This window comes from Typopeltis vanoorti, chromosome 21 (genome assembly GCF_054136105.1).
Source record: "Typopeltis vanoorti isolate ZY-2024b chromosome 21, IOZ_Tvanoo_1.0, whole genome shotgun sequence".
Lineage (NCBI taxonomy): Eukaryota > Metazoa > Arthropoda > Arachnida > Uropygi > Thelyphonidae > Typopeltis > Typopeltis vanoorti.
Window position 1 is genome coordinate 54,993,736 of NC_143569.1, and position 21,964 is coordinate 55,015,699.

The 21,964-nt window shown below is 36.0% G+C and overlaps 1 protein-coding gene across 1 annotated transcript in view; it reads left to right on the top strand.

Annotated features, from left to right (window-relative positions):
• The window catches only part of LOC150094863 (rho GDP-dissociation inhibitor 2-like), a 68,191-nt gene that overhangs the window by 40,773 nt on the left and 5,454 nt on the right, over nucleotides 1-21,964 (top strand). Inside the window, exons 3-4 of the mRNA XM_090411270.1 lie at nucleotides 4,537-4,620; nucleotides 13,439-13,579. Of these exons, the coding sequence (XP_090267396.1) occupies nucleotides 4,537-4,620; nucleotides 13,439-13,579 (225 nt within the window). The remainder of the gene's footprint in view (nucleotides 1-4,536; nucleotides 4,621-13,438; nucleotides 13,580-21,964) is intronic.

Below are 21,964 nucleotides of genomic sequence, written 5' to 3' on the forward strand. Positions count from 1 at the left end.
ATGTTTATTAACTGATCCTCATGCTATGAAAGATTAAAATATGCACTTATTTTTATTTTGCCTAAAACATTTATGCATTACGTGCAATGAAGCTTAATTACAATTTGTAATTTTTATAATTTTATACCATGTATTTATGTCATAGTTTATGTTTTAACTTACATTTTAGTGCCTGTATTATTACTTTTTTTTTATTCCTTGGAGGTATGGATGTTTCTCTCTTTTAATACCTTATTTGCCCATCTTAATACCTTAAATGATGGGCAAATACCTTATTTGCCCATCATTTTTTCAGCAGATAGCATTTCTGATATTCTTGGCATGTTTAGACCTTGTTCTTTCTTTCTTTCTTTAGTGCTAGCTTATTTTTGTTTACTTCTTGTTTTTTGTTCCAAAAAAACTGTTTTTTGGGACAAAAACTATTTTTTGGTTCTAATATTGTAGTGCTGAGAGCTGAATGTAGATAATTATTATTACTATTATGGGCAACTCCAAGGAGTTCTTAGACACATCGAGGGAGACCCTAAACATCAAGAACAACTATTCACACAGTATCTATCATACTTTGCCTTGAACTCATTCACAGTCATGGCACCCACAACAGACTTCGGCAGCTTATTCCACTCATTTACCACTCTCCAAGTAAAAAACCTAGCTGTAACATCCTTGCTAACCACACTCTTGCCCAGTTTCCATGGATGGCCCCTACTCCTCCCACCCCACCACCAGTCTTGTTCTCAAAATATCTTCTGAATTAATCTTATAGAAACCCTTCAGTAATTTGAATGTTTCAATCATATCACCCCTTTTCTGCCTATCAACCAATATCTGCAACCCACATATCTTCCACCTGTTCTCATAAGGTTCATTCCATAGACCTGATATCATCTTGGTCACTCGCCTCTGAATCCACTCCACCTCCTCCCCATCAAGAAGAAACCCTGGTGCCCAAATCTGGGCACAGTAGTCAAGATGGGGTCTTATCAAGGCTCTATACAGAGGAACAATAACTTGCTTGTCTCTGCTCGTCAAAGTATTGTTCCGTAACCAAGTGATTTGATGAGCTGATTTAGCCACTTTTACAATGTTCCCCCTAAACTTCAACTCCCTATCCACCAACACTCCCAAATCCCTGACCTTGTCAATCTCCTGGAGTACAGTTCCACCAATGTGGTATACTGTTGCTAATCTTTTCACTGCAAAATGCATAACCTTACATTTTGCCACATTAAATTGACATCCATTCTCCTTAGCCCAGTCCTCCAATCTATCCAAATCATCCTGCAAAATTTTGACCATGTACATTCACTATTGCTCTACCCAACTTTTCATCATCAGCAAACAAATGAACAGTTCCTCTCAGATCCTTTCCTATATTGTTAATGAACAAATAAAATAGTAGTGGTCCAAGAACAGAACCCTGCAGCCCACAACTAGTCACAGGCCGTCTTTTGGACTCTACTCCTGAATAAACTACTCTCTGATATCTCTCCATCAACCACCACCTATCCATCTCACCGACCCTATTGTTACACCCTGATACCTTAAGAATGTAGAATTCCCAGCCATCATGGTGTAACATGAAGAAAAAAATAAAATAAAACCCCTGTATAAAAGCTAATAGATGAATTATTTAAAGGAAAGAAAAATATTCTTGCATCCAAGTAAAATATATAACAAAAAAAAAGTGTTGAAATATTACAGAATTATTAAAAGAAGGAAAATATTACAGTTGTGTTATAAAACAATTAGCTAAGTAAAACAGAAAAGATTAGTAATAAGAAATTGTATGTGAGAGGCTAGAGATTAAAATATTAAGTAAATTCTTAAAAATTTGGAAGGGGGGGTTGATTTAGAGGCTAGCAAAAGAAAAACAATAGATTATCGCTCAGGGTCAATTCCCGGATTTGAGACATCGATACGGGCTCGCCGACCAAAGGATGTTTGGCAAAAAAACACGAATCAAAAAAAAAGTCGAATCAAGTAAGGGGCAGAGAAAACAAATTAAAGAGGGTGCCGTTAGGAGTCAAGGTATAAAAGGGTTAGAACCCCCCCCCCCCCCCAACGAGGCTTTTTCGTGGATAGTTTCTTCATGAACTCCTTCGTATAGGTTTCGCGTGGTTTTTCTGAGTGGCGGGATTGGAGTTATCTCCGTCATCACAACAAGAAAACAATAGTGAGCGGGATTTCGATTCTGTATTTCCTATGGCAAGAAACGAGGAATGCCATTTAGCTAAGGAAAGAAAGTATTATCTATGTGCTTCATCGTCCAGTGACAACTACGAGAAAGGGAAATCTGTAAAGAAGTCGGTGTCCACGTGGTGAGTTTCACAGCCATTGTATAGATGATTCTAAAAGTGTCCTTAATTCAAGTACGAAAGGTTAAGATCGCGTAAACACAGTTTATTGCCAAAAGAACTTAGGAGTGACAGATTATAGGAGATATCATACCAGGATAGTACAATCGGATAAAGGTAGAGGCCAATATAGAAAACTCAAGAGAAAAAGGTACTGGAAAAATCTCATGTTAATTGAAAATCGTCTGTAATTGTTATCATTATTCTATTACTGAACTGTTGAAGAGACTAAGAAAAGTTATACTAGGACTTTAGTGCCTGACTGATTATAATGAAAGTATGCTTGTTAATATTATATAAGTAATTATGTGTCTTGAAAAATCATGCATGTGTATTGTAACCTATAGGAAAGTTTAAATGTCAAAGTTATGTGTTAGTACAGTGAAAGGATAATATAATCTACATAGTTTTAAATAGTTAAATAGAGTGAGTTGATCACATATGTCCAGATGCTACAGCATATAGTGTATTCAGAATAATATAGGGTTAACTAATGTGTTAATTAGATCTAGGATTATACATATGATTGTATGTGTTGAATTTGTTGTAGCAGTATGATCACAATACCCATATAGGATCATAGCCAAATACTTGCGATTAGCTAATGTTATTTTGTAAATGTTTCTTAGTATTGAATTGAATTATATTAGAAATTGAATTGTACCATGCTAATGAGTTTAATAAACCTTTGTTCATTGATAAAACAGTTGTCTGAAATTGCTGCCCAATGCACCACTTGAAAAACGTATGAACCTAATTACGCGGGAAGTTAATGTGTAAAAAGCAATATTGTTTCACATTCAGACATATTTTAGTGATTTCTCCATGTTTTTGTATTTAATATCTCAAACTAAATGTCCCAAAAGGCACAGTATAATATAAATATTAGGGACACTAAGGGAAGAAATAACTTAAATATCTGTATTTTTGGGTGATATCTCGTACATAGATAAAAGTTGAATATAAATAAGCATAACTTCACTAGATAGGATAATAATCGTAAGATGGGACACAACACTATATCCATCCCTATATACTGCAGTTTACTGATTAGAATTCCATGTGGTATCCTGTCAAAGGCTTTAGCAAGGTCCAGCAGTATCACTGTAAACCCATTACCCTTATCCAGTTTAGCTATCACTGTGTTATAAAACATGAGCAAGTTACTGAGGCATTATCTACCCTTCACAAAAAGCCATACTGTCCCCCATACAGTATCCCATTTTCATCTATCCATTCCTGTATTTTTTCTCTTGACTACTTTATTCAAAACCTTGACAACGACTCCTGATATGCTGATTGGTCGGTAATTTGCAACAGCAGCCTTGGAACCTCCTTTATGCAGTGAAACTATTTTCCCCTCTTTCCACCCCCTTGGGAACTAACCCATACCCGAGACTCAAATTAAACAAAATAGTCAATGGCACTGACAATTCTTTAGCCACTTCACATACGAACTGAGCTGGTATACAATCCAATCCTACAGATGTATTCACATTAAGGTTTTGTAAAAGACTATTCACTTTCACTTCATTTACCACAATTCCCGTATAAGCTATTGGTTCCTTCATTCCTGCAATATCACCACCTGAATGATATACTCTTGCAAAGTGCTTGCTCAATAATTCCACTATATCAACTGATTTGGTTATCTCCCTACCAACGGCATTCCTTAAAATCATTCTGCCGTATACATTTTTTCTTTTACTTACTGCATATCGAAAAAACTGTTTGGAATTCTCTAGCTTACATGGCTAATTCCCTTTCATAATCCGCTTTTGCTTTTCTTACCACGTCGTTACCCTTCTCCTGCACTTTATACTGTTCGTGTGCCTGCAGGTCACCTTTCTCCTTAAATTCCCTTCACAGTTGTTTTCACTTGTTTCTTTTTTTGCAGCTCAAGCTTAATGGTGTTATTCATCCATTTAACCACTGCTTGATTTACTCTTCGGACTCTAGGTATACAGTCAGCTTACCTTATGCAAACGCTCCTTAACCACCTCCCATGCACTATCATATCATATAATGTCGTGCCGTTGTGTTAGATAAAAGCTAAAGAGTCTTCACAGTTGCATAAAGTGTTTCATTGCAATATTTTAATGTTGAATGTTCTGATTGTTTGATAACTAATGTCAGTCATATTTAATGTATTCTAAAGTGATCAATTATTTTCTTATAGATCCAGAAAATCCAGGCAAAGTGATTGTAGACAATCTAGTAATGCTAGTGGAAGGAAGACCTGATGTTGTTTTGGATTTAACAAGTAGGTAGAGCATTTAGGAAGGATAGAAGGGATGGATGGAAACAGATTTGCATACTTTTTGTATACAAATTTGTAAGAGCAAGTTGAGTTTTGCTTTTTTTTGATGGTCAGAATTGTTTTTTTTCCCCTCATACTGATTTGATAAATTGATTATATGCAATATGATTGACTTAGCTCTGTTGGTGCCATATTCTTTGTACATTTAATGTTAAATTACAGTTCAATTTTCAGTTTGATAATTTTTTTTTTCCTCTACAGCTCTACATGCTTTATTAAAACTTAAGAAATTAGGTAGATTTTATAATTTTGTTAAAATTCTTGATTTAATATGAACAACTCAAATTGATCATGTGAAGCTATCAATTTTTATATATGAATTTAAAAGTAATATTACATACTATTACATAACTATTAATGCTATTAAACATCATAATCTGTATGTATCAGTTTTATATGTACTACATAACAAAATAAAATGTTTTCCATGAATATTTTTTTTAACAGTATTTCTAAAGGCGAGAATTTCATGTAATAGGCTTTCTGGTATCGAATTTCAAGTATCCAATAGAAATTGATCTACAATCAATAGGTCAACACATAATGCAAATTACTCATCCTTATAAAAACATGGGTTGCAGCCACATTATTTCATTCCCATTTTTTTTGCTCAGTGTGTTAGCTACATCACCAGTACCTTCAGGATGGCAAGTCAAATTAAACTTGATAATTATATTCTTGTTTTATCCTTTATCCAAGTTTATTTAAGCAAAGATTAAACAATAATAAAATTTCTTGTCAATTTTAATTTAACCTATAACCAAGTGAAAAAAAACTTTCAACTACTATCTCTGATCTAGAGTGTTTTAATAATAAGATTATACACCTTTTCACTACAGAGTACTTAAGAATGATGTAGTCTGTGCTTGACTTCTTTCTATTAAGAAAGAAGTGCAGGGATTTTTTTGAGTCATTAGAGAAGGCAGCCAACATGAAGAAAAAGGAAAATTTGTTTCTTGTTAGATATCTGAACAGCAGAGTAGGAAATATATATCAGACATACAGGAATGTTTCAGGAACATTTTAGAAAATTGCAAAGCTAATACTGAATTTCTGTTCAGATCATGCCCGTGTCATTACTAACACTGTGTTCCAGCATAAAGATGTGCACAACTTCACATCAAGAGAAATAAGAACTCTCATTGAATTCTTATTTCTTTATAGTGGCTTAGGACACAAAGTATATATTCATTTGAAAATTTCTGGAATAAGAGACACTAGAATGCAAATAAATAATTTATTAGCTAAAATTAATTATTTACAGCTGATGTTTTGCTAGCATTATCAGAGGCAATTTAACACTATATACTCAGTGAAGACACAAACTAAAATAACCTGAATAACAAGGACAGTCACATACATGGAGGGTGACAGTGGTGCTTGTCATGGTGATTCCTGTTTTTAATGCCAATAGGTAGATAGGGCAATGCACCAAAATCTATTTAAAATTATACTCTTCCATTCTGTTACAGTTAACTGGGTTCTGTAGAATTTATACTGCTTCCAGGAATAGTCTCTCTGATTTCAACTAGGATTTGTACTGTCCAACCACAGATCCAAGACCCTAGTCTGGCAACCTGCCAAGAAGAGTCAATTCATGCTGAAGGGGGAAAAGAAATGAAGGATGTACGAATTGGTCACCAACACGTGAAATCATGTGCTTTATACTTAAAATTTTCCAATTGTTATACAAACAAAATAATTACCACTTTAAAAACTACAATATTATTATTACATAGCACCTCCAGGGAGTCCAAAGACTCATCAAGGGAGGGCACCTACTCCACACCTCTCTGTCTCCACCACTCAATCCACCAACTATGACCATGTTCATCATCTACACCAACACCATCTACCGCAGACCACCACTAGTGTTTTGACAGACAATCGCAAACATCCATGATATGGTGGGATTTGAACCTGCAACCTTTTGGCTGGAGAACAGATATGCTAACCACTCGGCCAACCAGGCTGGCCATCTTCATAAAAGAAGAGTTAATTTTCTGACGTGTGATAATAAACATGCGCAGAAGTGCCGAAGGGTCTCTCATGTGTGTGCATACAGTAAAGTAGCCTTGCTTTCTTCTGTCTTATGAAGTGGGCTTTATCTAAGGAATGTTGAGATTGTCTGCTTTTTGGTTCTCCATTCCAGAGGTATTTTTATGTTCTTTTTTTTTCCTGACCAAAGTAGTTCATCCTATCTGTCCAAAATATTGAGTTCCACACTGGTAGTGGATGCTGTAGATACCTGGGAGGAAGCTACGTGTCTATGACAAATGATCAGGGCGATCCTTGATTTGTCTTTGGCAGGTGGATATTTTGTTTAGGTTGTATGCAGTTCTGTTTCAGGAGGGAGTCCAGTTTATCTGTTGTGCCTTTGATGTAGGGTAAAGATATAGTGATATGGTCTGGTTTGTGGGGAGGGAGGAGGATTTGTTGGGCCTGGGGACAAAATGTGCTCTCCCCTGGAGGCTGAAGTTTTGAAAATTCCAAGTTTCTGGACAGAATGGTGGTGCAGAGTGGCATGTAGGTATCTGCCTACCTCTGTGTGGGGTGGGGGAGGCTTTGCCTTGTAACTAAAGTATTCAAGAAGGCAAGAGCCCCTTCTTTTCTGCTTTCACAGTGAATACATATCTTCCTCAATGGATATTATTGTGGAAATGTAAAAAGTTTAATCAGAGCCTGTAGGCCATGCAGCTAAATGGCAGACATCTATATACCTCAACCAACTTGGGGCTTGAGGCAGGGGAGGAGGGGGCGAATTAAGTACTGAAGATTTGATTCCATGTATAAATTCACAAGGAGGTAAAAGTGGTGAGCCCATTGTAACACCTTAAATTTGTGTGAAAGAACTGGCTGTTCTAGCTAAAATACCCTGATTTAAGCAGTGCTTAAAGAATTTTGTCAGGGAATAAATTTTGGACAGGAGAACTTGTATACTGAAGCATTTGTAAAAAGGGATGACATCAAAGCTTATTTTGTATAGTCATTTTAAAGTGTGTGGAGTCTTTATGTATGACGATATCTTGTCGATGTGTTTTTGCTAGTGTATAGGTGGGGCAACTTATGGCATCCACAATGAGGTGCTCCAGGATTATTGGCCTTAGATAGCCCATATAGTATAGTCTTGGTGTATATGGATAAATTTTCAGTTTGGACACAGTTTCAGTAGCCAACTTGTATTGCTTTCAAGCAGACTTCAAGTTTTGTTTTTAAATTGATACTGTAAGGTTTTTATACTATAGGCAAGTAAATTGATGTATTGGATAACAAGTGTGTAGTGTTAAATTGCCTCTGATAATGCTAGTGAAACGTTGGGTGTAAATAATTTATTTTAGCTTGTAAATTATTTATTGGTTCCAGTGTATTATTATTGTTCCGGGAAACTCCAAGGAGTCGACAGACTCATCGAGGGAGGCCCTAACATCATGTCTGGAACAACTATTCAACATTTACACAGTATCTATCATATCTTGCCTTGAGCTCATTCACGGTCGTAGCACCCACAACAGACTCTGGAAGCTTATTCCACTCATTCACCACTCTCCAATTAAAAAACCTAGCTCTAACACCCTTGTCAACCACGCTCTTGCCCAGCTTCCATGCATGGCCCCTAGTCCTCCCACCACCAGTCATATTTTCAAAAATATCTTCTGGATCAATCTTATAAAAACCCTTCAGTAATTTGAATGTCTCAATCATATCACCCCTCCTTCGCCTATCGTCCAATTTCTGCAACCCACAAATCCTCAACCTATTCTCATAAGGTTCATTCCACAGACCTGCTATCATCTTGGTCACTCGTCTCTGGACCCTCTCCACTTCCTCCCCATCACGAAGAAACCCTGCTGCCCATAACTGGGCACAGAAGTCCAGATGGGGTCTTATCAAGGCTCGATACAGAGGAACAACAACTTGCTTCTCTCTGCATGTTAAAGTATTTTTCATAAGCCAAGTGATTTGGTGACATGGTGACCTGGCCTCCCTATCCACCAGCACTCCCAAATCCCTGGCCTCATCAATCTTCTGGAGTACGGTTCCACCTATGCGATATACTGCTGCTATTCTTTTCACCCCAAAGTGCATAACCTTACACTTTGCCACATTAAACTGACATCCATTTTTCCTAGCCCAGTCTTCCAAACTATCCAAATCATCCTGTAAAATTTTGACATCCTGTGCACTCACAATTGCTCTACCCAACTTTGCATCATCAGCAAACAAGTGAACACTTCCTCTCAAATCCTTTCCAATATCATTGATGAACAAATTGAAAAGCAGTGGTCCAAGAACAGAGCCCTGCGGCACTCCACTAGTCACAAGACGTCTTTTTGACTCCGCTCCTGAATAAACCACTCTCTGGTATCTCTCCTTCAACCACCCTCCTATCCATCTTACCAACCCTATATCTATCCCCATCTGCTCCAATTTACTGATTAGGGTTCCATGTGGTATCCTGTCAAAGGCCTTGGCAAGGTCCAGTAGTATCACTGTAAACCCATTACCCCTATCCAGTTCAGCTGTCACTGTGTTATAAAACGTGAGCAAGTTACTGAGGCATGATCTACCCTTCACAAAACCATGTTGTCCCCCATACAATATCCCATTTTCATCTATCCAATCCTGTATTCTTTTCTTGACTAATTTCTCTAAGACCTTAACAATGATTCCTGATATGCTAATCGGTTGGTAATTTACAACAGCGGTCTTGGAACCACCTTTATGCAGTGGAACTATTTTCCCCTCCTTCCACCCGCTCGGGACTAACCTAGACTCGAGACTCAAATTAAACAAAATGGTCAAGGGTACTGACAATTCATTAGCTGCTTCTCGTACTACACGAGCTGGTATACCATCCAACCCCACAGATGTATTGACATTGAGGTTATGCAATAGACTACTCACCTCCACTTCATTCACCACAATTCCCGTATAATCTACTGGTTTATTCGTTTCTGCAATGTCACCACCTGGATGATATATTCTTGCAAAGTGCTCACTCAGTAACTCAGCTATCTCAACTGATTCGGTTACCTCCCTACCATCGGCATTCTTTAAAATCATTCTGCCATGTACATTTTTCCTTTTACTTGCTACATATCTAAAAAACTGTTTAGGATTCTCTTTAGCCTGCATGGCCAATGTTCTTTCGTAATCCTTTTTTGCTTTTCTTACCACACTCGTCACCCTTCTGGCCTGCGCTTTATATCGTTCATGTGCCTGCCGGTCACACGTATACAGTTCTTTGTTCCAGAAACTTCGACATGAATAATGGCAACAGGCATGGAAATTGAAATACAGAAGTATATACAGGAGATTTGGAATTGGAAGTGATCACCATTTAGTTTTGAGTAGGTTAAAAATTAATTTCATATTGAAAAGTAAGTTTTTCAAAAAAAAAAAAAAAAAAAAAGTTGTGCATCATTTAAAGGTGACCTGTAAACTCAAAGGGAAGATGTTGAAGTTTAGTCATGGTTTGAAAAGCACCTTCATGCTTTTCAAACCATGACTGTACAGTCTAAGAGGGAGGTGTTATTAGGGACATTCTTGTCTTGGAATACTACATTGTTGTTTGGAAATGAAGTTTGGATCATGGGATGTGCTTGATTACCCAAAATGTTGAAATAATCACTTGCAGTAATTCTATCATGAAGAGTAATAATGGGACCAACGGATACCATGATATTGCTGCCCAAACCATCACAGACTGTCCAATGCTTTATTGTTGGCACAGTGCATTCCAGATTGTTGGGGATTTTTATATTCCAGTTATTCATAGATATTATCTTAATATTAATCCTACCATAGAGATGATCTGTTTCTAACAATTATTTTTTTTATTTCCGAGTGTACCTACATATTATTATGTGCACAAGGGTTCACTCCAATTGGTGCAATGATCTTAACTCTTTCTTTCAGAATCCAAATAATCACTGACTCAAGACCAAATACAAAATAAACACATTTAATAAAACAAAAACAATATATATACACTTCAAACAATATTACATAACTAACTACAAATTAATTGGCTCCAAGGCCTTTTTAAAATAAACTTACCCTTAAGACTAAAGACTTTGTTTTCAAAATGACAAAATGTTCATAGCCAGTTTCTCTCTCTGTCAAGGCCCTTCTCCAAAGACATATGACTTTATTCTTCATTTTTACAGGATCCTTTCTCATCACTTATGTAGCACACGTTAATTCTTCCGAATTTAATTCTGTCTCTTTTCTTCAGTAGAAATAATAGTCAGATCCGGCGTCCTTAATACAGATGAAACTTCCTAATCAGAGTTTTCTCGAACATTCCTTTTGAATGTAAATAACAAATTCTTCTTTTATTCACTAAATGCTTATTGACAGTCTTAACTCTTCCAATAAAAAAAACTTACAGTTCTATGATTTCCTTTTCGGAATCTACTATAAATCTTTCAATTAGTGTTTCCTCCAATATTCCGTTTTAAAACGAATATAGCAATATTTCCCTTTTATTTATCCACATACTAATTCCACATTAAAACTTAATAGTTCCACGATTCCTTTTTCGGAATATACTATTAATTTTCCTCTGACTGTCACAATAAAACTTAAGTTCCTCTGAATCTAAATATCTGCTGGCCTGTGTTCTAAATTCCTTCCAAACGCTCTCCTGTTTACTCTCTCCTTGCTTCGATACCGAACTTGTCAGCTGTCAATCACACATCAAACGTCTCGGCGAGCATGCGCACTCCTTGAAAATGGCAAGTGAGAAACTAGGTGTAATGGCTGGCACGTTGTCTCCGTTAGCGACAAGAGAGAATGTCTTCATAAAAACACAACTTTTGATAATTTTAAATTACAATAAAATTCTTTTAAGTAATACAAATATCAAATCTGGTAAGTACATCAATTTTTTAACTTCTTTACATATCATTTTTGACAAAACAATTTCAATAACGGGCACATCGCAAGTGCCAACAATGTGTGTTATGAAACTAAAACTAATAAACATTTTAACATAAATAATTCGTAAAAATATTCAAAATTTTAATTATGATTATTTTTACACTATCATGAAGAATAATAATGTGAACAACGGAATACCATGATATTGCTGCCCAAACCATCACAGACCGTCCAATGCTTTATTGTTGGCACAGTGCATTCCAGATTGTTGGGTTCCTTGTTCTCCAAACATAAACTTGTCCTGATGAAGAAATCAGTGCAGAGGTCGACTCATCTGACCATATCACACATTTCCAGTTTTCGAATCAGAGGTTTAGCAATTGCAGCTCTATCATGAATATTGGATTTATGAAGCTCATGTCAGACAGTTTTTGTGGGAACAGGTTTTTTAGCACAAATTATCACTTGGTACAATCACTAATGCACTTGCATGAGAACTATAGAGTGTAAACAAAACAAGGAACATTCAGTGCTACTACTATATTTTTTTATTATTTCTTTTTTCATTATAGCCAACACAAACAAATCCTTTTCCTAAATATCTTAGTGTTTCCATTATTTTATCCAACTCTTATATATTATAGTAGAATTATAATAGTCAATGTAGTGTAAACTGTAAAATACTACACATTTATGGTCAATTACATGAGAGTCCAGCATTAAGAACACAGGTGTGCCACGACAGAAATTACATTATGCTATTAAAGGGTTTAGTTTGGTTTATTGGTAGTGTATTTGGGAAATCCCATGTATTTCCCAAATATAAGCTAACAAAATCTATATATTTACACATATTCTAGTCTATTTTTGCATATTAAAAAGAGACAAAATATAAAACCTATCACGTTTTAAACTTTACTCTTCTCAGAATGATTTCCATAAATTTTCTTTTGTCTTGTGAATGGGAAATAGATTGCTGTTGATAGTGTTTCTCAAATGCAAGTAGCAGAATGATGTATTACCTTTTTACTCTATAGTTGAGATAGATGAGAAAATTTGTTTACTGTGTTGAAAATTATACATACAGTAATTTGCCATTTATCTGACCACAGTGGGAAAGACATGCATGAGCCAGTTCATTGAAGGGTTGCTGTTTTTGAAAGTCAGATAAATGGTAGATTACTGTACTTGATAAATTATTTGTTTTCATCCATAGTTTATCCAAACATAATCAAAGAAATGTGTGTATGTGAATTTTTATAATGTCAAAGCTACTTTTTGTGTGTGTGTGTGTGTGTGTGTGTGTGTGTGTGTGTGTGTGTGTGTGTGTGTGTGTGTGTGTGTGGAGAGAGAGAGCAGTTGGCTTACCATCACTTTGCTCTGTATATTCCATAATGCAAAATGCACTTCCTTTCAGAGCTTATATAATGCAATGCAGAGACCAGTTTTTATCTTTGAGGTCTCATCACTGGAGGATAGATCCTGTAGTTATATGTGGAAATATTCTTCCACCTGAGGTATTATCAAAGATAATAAATGGAGCATTGCTTGTGTTTGGATGAAATAGGGATAAAATATGGGTTGTCTCATACATGCGATCATCCATATTTCATTATGGGTGGTTCCATATTGTACATCAGTCTGTATACCAAAAGGGGAAATCCATCCTCTTTGAAATCCAAACTGGGCAGTTCATGTGATCTGATTGTTGTCAAGCTTTCCTGCATGTTAATTTTATACTTGTATTATCTTTTGTATTTACAGAGATGACCAGTGATCTCTAAGAAAGTGGTTCTAAAATTAGTTAGCATGAGTGTTTTTTTAATTTATTTTTTTTTTATATATCACTTTATTAATAGTTTTTCTTGTTATTTAGCTGATTTGGAATCATTAAAAAAAAAGATATTTATTGTTAAAGAAGGTATCCAGTATCGTGTTCGCATTAATTTCTATGTTCAAAAAGAGATTGTGACAGGACTGAAATATGTTCAAAAGATATATCGACATGGCATTCAGTGTGAGTATGCTTCTGTCTTGTTTAGTGTTATAAACACATCATTAATAAATTTTGGTGGTGGTAGTGGGGAGGGTAGGAATATATTATCAATATAAATACATCTGCATAGAGTTAGAAAACTTGCTCACTTTACCAGTATCATGTCTAACATATACTATGAACACATTCCATTTGCTTGCCACCTATCTGTGTAGAGAATCTGTTCCTCATTCCTTTGTCAGTGCTCTTATAGAACTTCCAAGGATGGCCTCCCTCCCTCTCTAATGGGGGGGGGAAATACATTTCACATCTCTTCTGTAATGTGAAATGTGCATTTTTCCTATACATCAAGAATAACAAATAGCCACAATAATCAGTTCTTTACTGTGCTGAAATATGAAACATATAAACATTATATATAATGAATTTCATTATATATAATGAAATATATATATTTTAATGAAATATATATATTTCATTAGTGTTTTTGTTTATTCCTACACTTTAAAAAAAAAAAATTCTAGTTTCTTTTCCAATATATTCATCTACTTTGAAAACAAAAATTCTAATTTCTTGTTTTCAGCTGCTTCCAAACTACTAAAATTGCACACCTTATATTCACTTATCTCATCATCATCATCAAATTCCTGCCATGTACCCTCAAGAGGTGTACAGGATATGACAATACTACATGAAAAAATTACATCATTACTAACTTCCTATCTACAATTTTCCTCCAAATCAGTCTGTTACTTGTCAAGACTCCAACATTATCAGATCTTATATTTCTATCGTCTAAGGCACTTTGTACCGTATCAATCCACCTATATCTTGGTCTTCCTCTGGGTCGTTTTCCTGCCAACCTGGCAGAGAACACTTGTTTTGCTAATCTTTCCTCTCCCATTCTATTTAAGTGACCATACCACCTGAGATTAGCTCTGCTAATGCATTCCTGGATGCTGACAATGTCAAGTTCTTTCCTAATATCCTCATTTTTAATATGATATTGCCATTGATGCCATCTGTTCATGCCTCTAATCTTTCTCAGGACTCTCATATCTGCGGTCTCTAGTCTTTGGTCAGGTGTTTTACTTCTGACCCAGCTCTCAGATCCATAAGTTAAAACTGGTTTGAACACTGTCTTGTATACAGCTAATTTAGTGTTCTGACTAATTTCTCTCTTATTCCATATGAATTTATTCAATTGACTTCCCACCATACCAGCTTTGCTGATTCTGTTGTCTATTTCTATATTTAATTTACCATCTTCACTAAAAATTGTGCCTAAGTAGCTGAAATGTTTCACTTGTTCCACAGGTTCTCCATTCACAACACAGTTGACATTTTCAATGATTCTGCCTATTTTCATTGTCTTTGTCTTTTTATTGCTGACCTTCATACCATATCTATTACAACAGCTATTCAATTTAGTCAGAGAATCTTGCAGACTTGTAGCGGATTTATTTAGAAGTATAACATCATCTGCATAAAGCAAAGAGCTGACATTAACATCTCCAATTTTGATATCAATTATCAATGATATCAAAGATTATCTTAGTCTTATAAATAAGACAAGGGGAATGTAATACAAATGAAACATAGTTTAATTAAATAACTATATAAATATAATTATTTCAAAAAATTCATTTAAAAATATGCTTTGTCACATTTATACCAATTTTAATTTCAGGAATAAAAAAAATAATAAAATAAAAATTATTTTAACAACAAACAAAAGAAACAAATCCCTTTACTAATCCTCTCTAGGATTAACCACTATAACTTTTCCCTGCAATCAGTTCCAAGAGTCATTTCACTCTGGCTCAAAGTTAACACTCTTTGTTAACTCTCAAATAATATAATGACTTCTGCAACCTTAGTAAACTTCAGTATAAACAATTTTCAGAAGAATTACCCTACTTCAGAAAGAAGAGAAAACACTTAGAGTAATTGTTGGCTCTCTACAGTTCTCTAAACAAATCTTCATTTCATGAATTCAGTTTCTTTCATTGTTGAAATAATTTTCTTCTTGTCCTCAGTATTCTGTAATACACACACACTATCATGAAGAACACTGTTTAGAAGAAAAACACCACTTCCTACTTGATACAGAATGATCTGTCTTCAGTTTCATCTGTTGATAGGAACAAACATTGTTAAATAAACACTAGACCAAAACTACTACTGAAATTTTCTCTTAACAAAAACTTGAGCTATTCTTTATTCTTTTAAAACAAGAACAGCATTTCATGCCTTCTTCAAGATCTTTATTTTCTGGTAGTTGTACATCATTTGAAAGAATAAATATGTTCAGATTTATTTTATGGGACTCATAAAAAAAAGTTCTATTAATTTGCTGTCTCTACTGCTCCCATAATTCCGCTAACTGTTTGATCTTTTAGATTTGATGTCCTTCAATCCAGTTTTCCTAATGGTGAGGTCATTTTCTTTAGAGACTTTAATGTTCACAACACCAGCTGACTCTTCTACCCCAATTGCACAGATCAAGCAGGTAGAGAGGAGTCATTTGCTATTACCAACAACCTTACACAAATAGTGCACATGCTTACCTGAATACCAGGAAACCCAACCACTCTCAAAATACCTTGGACCTCTTCCTCACTAGTGACCCATCCAAGTACACTGTTAATGGTGATCTATTCTCTAGGTAGCCAAGTGGGACAATCTGTGCAACTACTATGCCATATTTTCTTGAATGGATTATTACTTCCAGCCATCTGACCCAAACCTATGTGCTGAACATATCACTGAAATAATTCTTATTGGCATGGAAACATTTATTCCCCCATTACACCCTAAGTTCCAGTCCCCTATCTAAGCCTTGGTTTTACCACAGGTGTGTCAAAGCTGTACAAGAGAAAAATCAAGCATACCATAACTGGCTGGTATCCAACAGTCCATCCTCCTAAACTGCCCCAGATTTGCAAGAAAATGACTTTGTAAGAGCTAAAAGCAGGAACTTGCATCCTGTCCACATGGCAGCCGTGCATTCTGGTCTCCAGCCAAAGCCATTGGTCACAACTTCTGCCCAACAACTCCAACCACTATTGTGTCCTGATTGGCTCTGTTGCATCACCTGCAGAAAAAGCCAGCTGCCTGACTTCCTACTTCTCCTTCAATTCTTTTACTGCTGATTTTGATAAATATCCTCCAACCATTCCACACACACTCTACACTCAGTATACCCTTTCACCAAAAAGAGATCAGGAGAATTTTACTCAAATTGGAGTTCAAAAAGTCTCCTGGTCTAACTTGGAGGTCTGTGCTCCAGAGTTGACTCTCATTCTATATCATCTTTTTACACTCTTATTACACTGGTATCTGCTCTGCAGTATGGAAATTATCTCATATTCAACCTATCCCTTAAAAATTCAGTACTCTCAAACTACCATTCAATTTCTTTTACTCCAGTTCTTTTCAAACTAATGGAAAGAGCTATCAACACTCGACTGCTATGCTATCTTGAAGATTCTCAGCTAATAAATGACTGCCAGTATGGGTTCCATCAGTCAGTCAGCAGGTGATCCTCACTTAATGGAAAAGTTTGAGTCCTAAATGGTCGCCCTTGATATCTCCAATGTATTTGACTGGGTCTTGCACAAAAGTCTGTTAAGTAAACTCCCATCATTTGGTCTGTCCCCTGACTTTTGCAGTTGGACTGCCAGCTTTCTGACTGGATGCTCACTTCAGGTAATGGTGGATGGTTACTTAGAAAATAAGTATACAACCACTGCAGGGTCCCACAAAGTGCTGTTCTTTCACCTACCCTATTCCTTCTATTATTTTTATAATAGACGGTGCTGTTATTTCACCTACCCACAAGCTGCTCTTTCACCTAGCCTATTCCTTCTATTATTTTTATGGCTATTTAGCCTATTTTTGTTTAGAAGTATCCCAAGTGGTACTCCTAAACAAAAATAGCCATAAAAATAGTATTTACTTAGAGGAGTAACATGGGAATTTTCCCAGAAATAATACTTATTCCTTCTATATATAAATTACTTACTTCAGCAGATTAACTACTAACTCAATACATAGTTTAGCTGATTACAGTGCATTTTATTCCTTCCTTTCATTTGATTCGACAAATCTGGCAATGCACAAATTACCACAATCTCCAGACACCTAACCACTACCACCTTCAATACAGATCTCCAAAACATTCATCACTGGGGTTTGGATAATCTGGTCAATTCTGACCACACACACAAAAAAGAACCCTTCTATTCAAGATTTACTTTTGATAACATCCAAATCCCCATGCATGATGAGATTTATTTTTCTTTCTTTTTTTGCTTATACTGTAACTCCAAACAACTCCTAACTTTATACAATCACAAATCCGTCTGACCATTGAATACTGCTCCCATATCTGAGGTGGTGTCCACAAGAGCTCCTTAAAGGTCCTGGACTCTGTACAGAAAAGGGCAGTCAGACTGATCAGTGATCCCCACTGACGGATATGTTTTACCAACTTTCACACAGGTGTTCAGTTTCTATTGCTTGCATCTTCTACAAATGCTTGTCTGGCAGTTATTCATCAGAATTAGCATTAATAATACCCCCCCCCCCTCTGTCAAAATCAATTCAAACACATGCAGTAACTAACCAATACTCCCTCACAGTTCATCTCCAAACTCACAAACAAATATCTCCTCTTCTTTGTTCATCCCTTCCACTGCTGCCCCATGGAACAGTCTGCAATCTTACGTGTCTCCCAAGGAATGCAATCCACAACATTTTCAAGATAAATGCAAACAAGTTCCTTTTTGCCCATTCATGGTATTAGCTTTGACCAACCTCTTATGGATGGGTTTCCATGAAATTTTCACCCACAAAATAATATGGGTGAAAATAATAGTGCACTAATACCATAAATAGCAGAAAGTTGAGAAATTAAAAACTTGTTAATGCTGCATTGGCATAATCCAATAAAAATAATTATTCAATTACATTCATTTTCACTATGGCACACACTACTGTGACAAACTTGCTTGCTATAGCAACTGAAAAGCCCTGATTTGAAATTCCATAGGCACGATGCTGTTATAAAGAAAATTCATTATAGCAAACTATTCCTGTAGACCCCATGAGTTTGCTGTAGTGAGAGTGTACTGTACTTGAACCATTTGAATGAATGAATGAATTGGTTCTAAATCATTATCAAATCGCTGTCCTGGTTGGCTGAGTGGTTAGCATATCCGCTCTCCAGCCAAAAGGCTGCACGTTTGAATCTCACCATGGGCATGGATGTTTGTGGTGGCCTGTGAAAATACTAGTGGTGGCGGTGGGCGGTAGATGGCAGTGTTGTAGTTCATTGTAGTGGGGGAGACAGAGTTGTTGTAGAGTAGGTGCCCTCCCTCGATGAGTCTTTGGACTCCCTGGAGGTGTTATGTAATAATTAATTTGATTTTTTTTCCTAATAATTTTTAACCAGTGGTTGTTGCTTCATAAACCACATGAATGATCTGATTGTTTGATTAACTTCCAGTCTGCTTCATTTATTGAATGAATATACAAGTGGGTGGGGGGATGGGAAGTTCTGTTAAACACGTAGAACAAAAATTATATTAAAGCAGCTGATATAACCACAAGAAAGAACATAAGTTACCTTCATAACTCTGCTACTGGTATGTTCTTTCTTGTTTACATCAATTGCTTTAATATAATTTTTGTTCTAGGTGTTATCAGAACTTTCCAGACCCCCCCCCCTCGTACATACACATGATGTTTAAAAGTTTGTTTAAAAACTTCTGAACATTAAGAGTTGTGACTACCAGATACAGTATATACATTTCCCTTAACTTGAAGCTATAAAATTGATTGGGCTCTTTGAGCTGTCAGGATCCTGCATCCCATGGGTTTTTAAGGTAAGGAAAACTGGCATCTCATTGTATACATTGAGTGGTCAATTTGTAGCAACCCCCCCCCCCCAATCCCTGTTGTGTAAATCAACAAGCCTGTATAAAGTAGTGAAGCATGTGCTAGGTGTGTGTGATGCATGCACAATTCATTGCAATAATGTTCTTGTGGTGGGCCAATTTCCACTTGACGTAATTGAGTACAGTATGGTAGGTGTTGGTGCCATCAGTACTGTCGACAGGGTGTAGCATAGAGGCAGCCTGCCTCACAGTGTCGCTTAATTAAGGGTGATCGTTTAGCCATATTGCAGTAAGCACTGCATTAGGGCAACAAGATATTTTGCAACATCTGATGTAGATGCAATAGATTTATTTGAAGAATTAAAAATTCTCTCAAAAATAATACAAGAGAAAAGTGGTCCTCACAAAATTTTATCATATATATAAATCTTGTAGAATTTATCCCAACGTAACCACAGCCATAAGGGTATTGTTAACAATTCCTGTTAGCGTAGCAAGTTCAGAAAGAAGTTTTTCCAAGCTTAAACTGATTAAAAATTATTTGCAAACAGCAGTGACTCAAGAAAGATTGGTTGGTCTAGCAGACATAGCTTATAATTTAAATATAGAAGAGCTTATAAACAGTTTTATTGTGCGATATCCCCATAGAGCAAGCATTTAATTAATATTATTATACATCAGAGGAGAGAGATGTTTAAATTTTTGCCTCAGGGCAATCTAACCTGACAACGCCCCTGGGTGCCACACATGCACAGCAGTATACTGAAAATGAGCCAACAACTGGAAAACATCCAGAGACACGTGCTCTTGTTAGGGACTGCTGGAAGATTCATTCAATCTAATGAGCAGGCTACAACCAGACATTTGGTGCCTCACTATAACAGTAGTTTGTAAAGAAATATTGTATCTCCTGCTACAGCTGTAACAGGCTTGTGAAATTCCTGTCACATCTCACTGAATTGAAATATACGTAAATAGTTAAATAAAAATTAGTACAAAGGAACATTTCTATTAAAATTTTAATCACTACATAAAAAAATGGCTTTTATTTAGAATTTATTCCAATTCTGCTCCTGAGAGCTTCCGTAGCTAAGTCAGTATAGGCGAAGCTCTTTGTTCGGAAAGACCTGGGTTCGATTCCCATCCGTGACGTGAGGAAATCTTTATCTGGGCTCTTTTGACTAAAGGTGAATTAGCCAGTCTCATGCAGAGGTGGAGGTTTTCCTCTCCCGGAAACTCAGGATTTTCGTCCCTCAGAACAGGCAAACCAGCTCAGTGAATGCACACACGCAGACATAAAATACCTTTTCCCCCCAATGTCAGGCTCTGTGACAATTCAGTTGGGATTACGTGCATAAAGTTGCATCATGCAAAAGGCTGATGCCAAATAGATGCGATAAGACACAAGAGGAAGAAGAGAAGATTCGAATTCTGCTCCTGACAATACAAACAAACAGCTATGGGTAAAAGGAATGCAGAATAGCAACACTAGATGAGTAAAAAAAAAAGTCACTGGTCACCAGATTTGACTAATTTTACTTTCAGTTGTTTCACATTGACAGCAGTAGCAGTTTGAATCAGTGGATTTGTAGTTCCAGGTGGGAACACTGATGGCTGGTTGGTTGTGGTTTTATGTTATTTTCTTGGTTCATACCAGTGGAGTGATATCTACATGTTACTCTACTTAAAGATTGTTGCTAAATAGGTGTGCTCCTTCATGCTTCTGGTTTATTTATCTAAGTTTCCTTTAGCAGGATAATGCACTTACTGCAAAGCAGAAATTGTTTAAGAATGGTTCACAGACCATAAATGTGGCCTTATTGCACTTTATCCTACAAAATCACCAGCTCTCAACCAAGCTGAGTATCTATTGAATGATTGAAATGAACTGTTCATTATAGATCAATATGCTGCAGTTTGGTCTGAGGTAACTGTAAGATGTAGTTGAGTCTGACTGAACTATAGGTGTATGGAATACTTTCAGTACCTTATCAAATTTATGACTCCCACTTTAAGTATTGAGACTATTTTGAAGGCTAAAGGAATGGATTTTGCTGTCAACACTCAGTGTATTTGATTATCATTTTACATTCTTTAATATTTTTAGTTTTGATATATCTCTCTTCCTTTTTTTGTACTGCTGGATAATTAACTTGTATTAAGTCACTGTTTCCATTTATTTACAGTAATGAACATTTACATACATCTTGCAGAATGTAACAAAAATAATCATAAATGTAATTTTTAAAAATGAATAATAGTGTGGAAGAGTTACTATAGTTATCTTTGAAAAAAAAAAAAAGGTCTCCTGAGGTGGCTTGAAAATAAGTTTTATTGATCACTTGAACAGGGTTAATCTCTAATCAAGTTAATCTAACAGGCTAATCATTAGACCACCTAAGGAATTAATGTTGTTAATGTACAACCTGTTGTGGGTGGTATTTGATATTAAAAAAAAAGTAACACAAGACTGCAGTATGGTAGTATTGATACTTGCCAGATT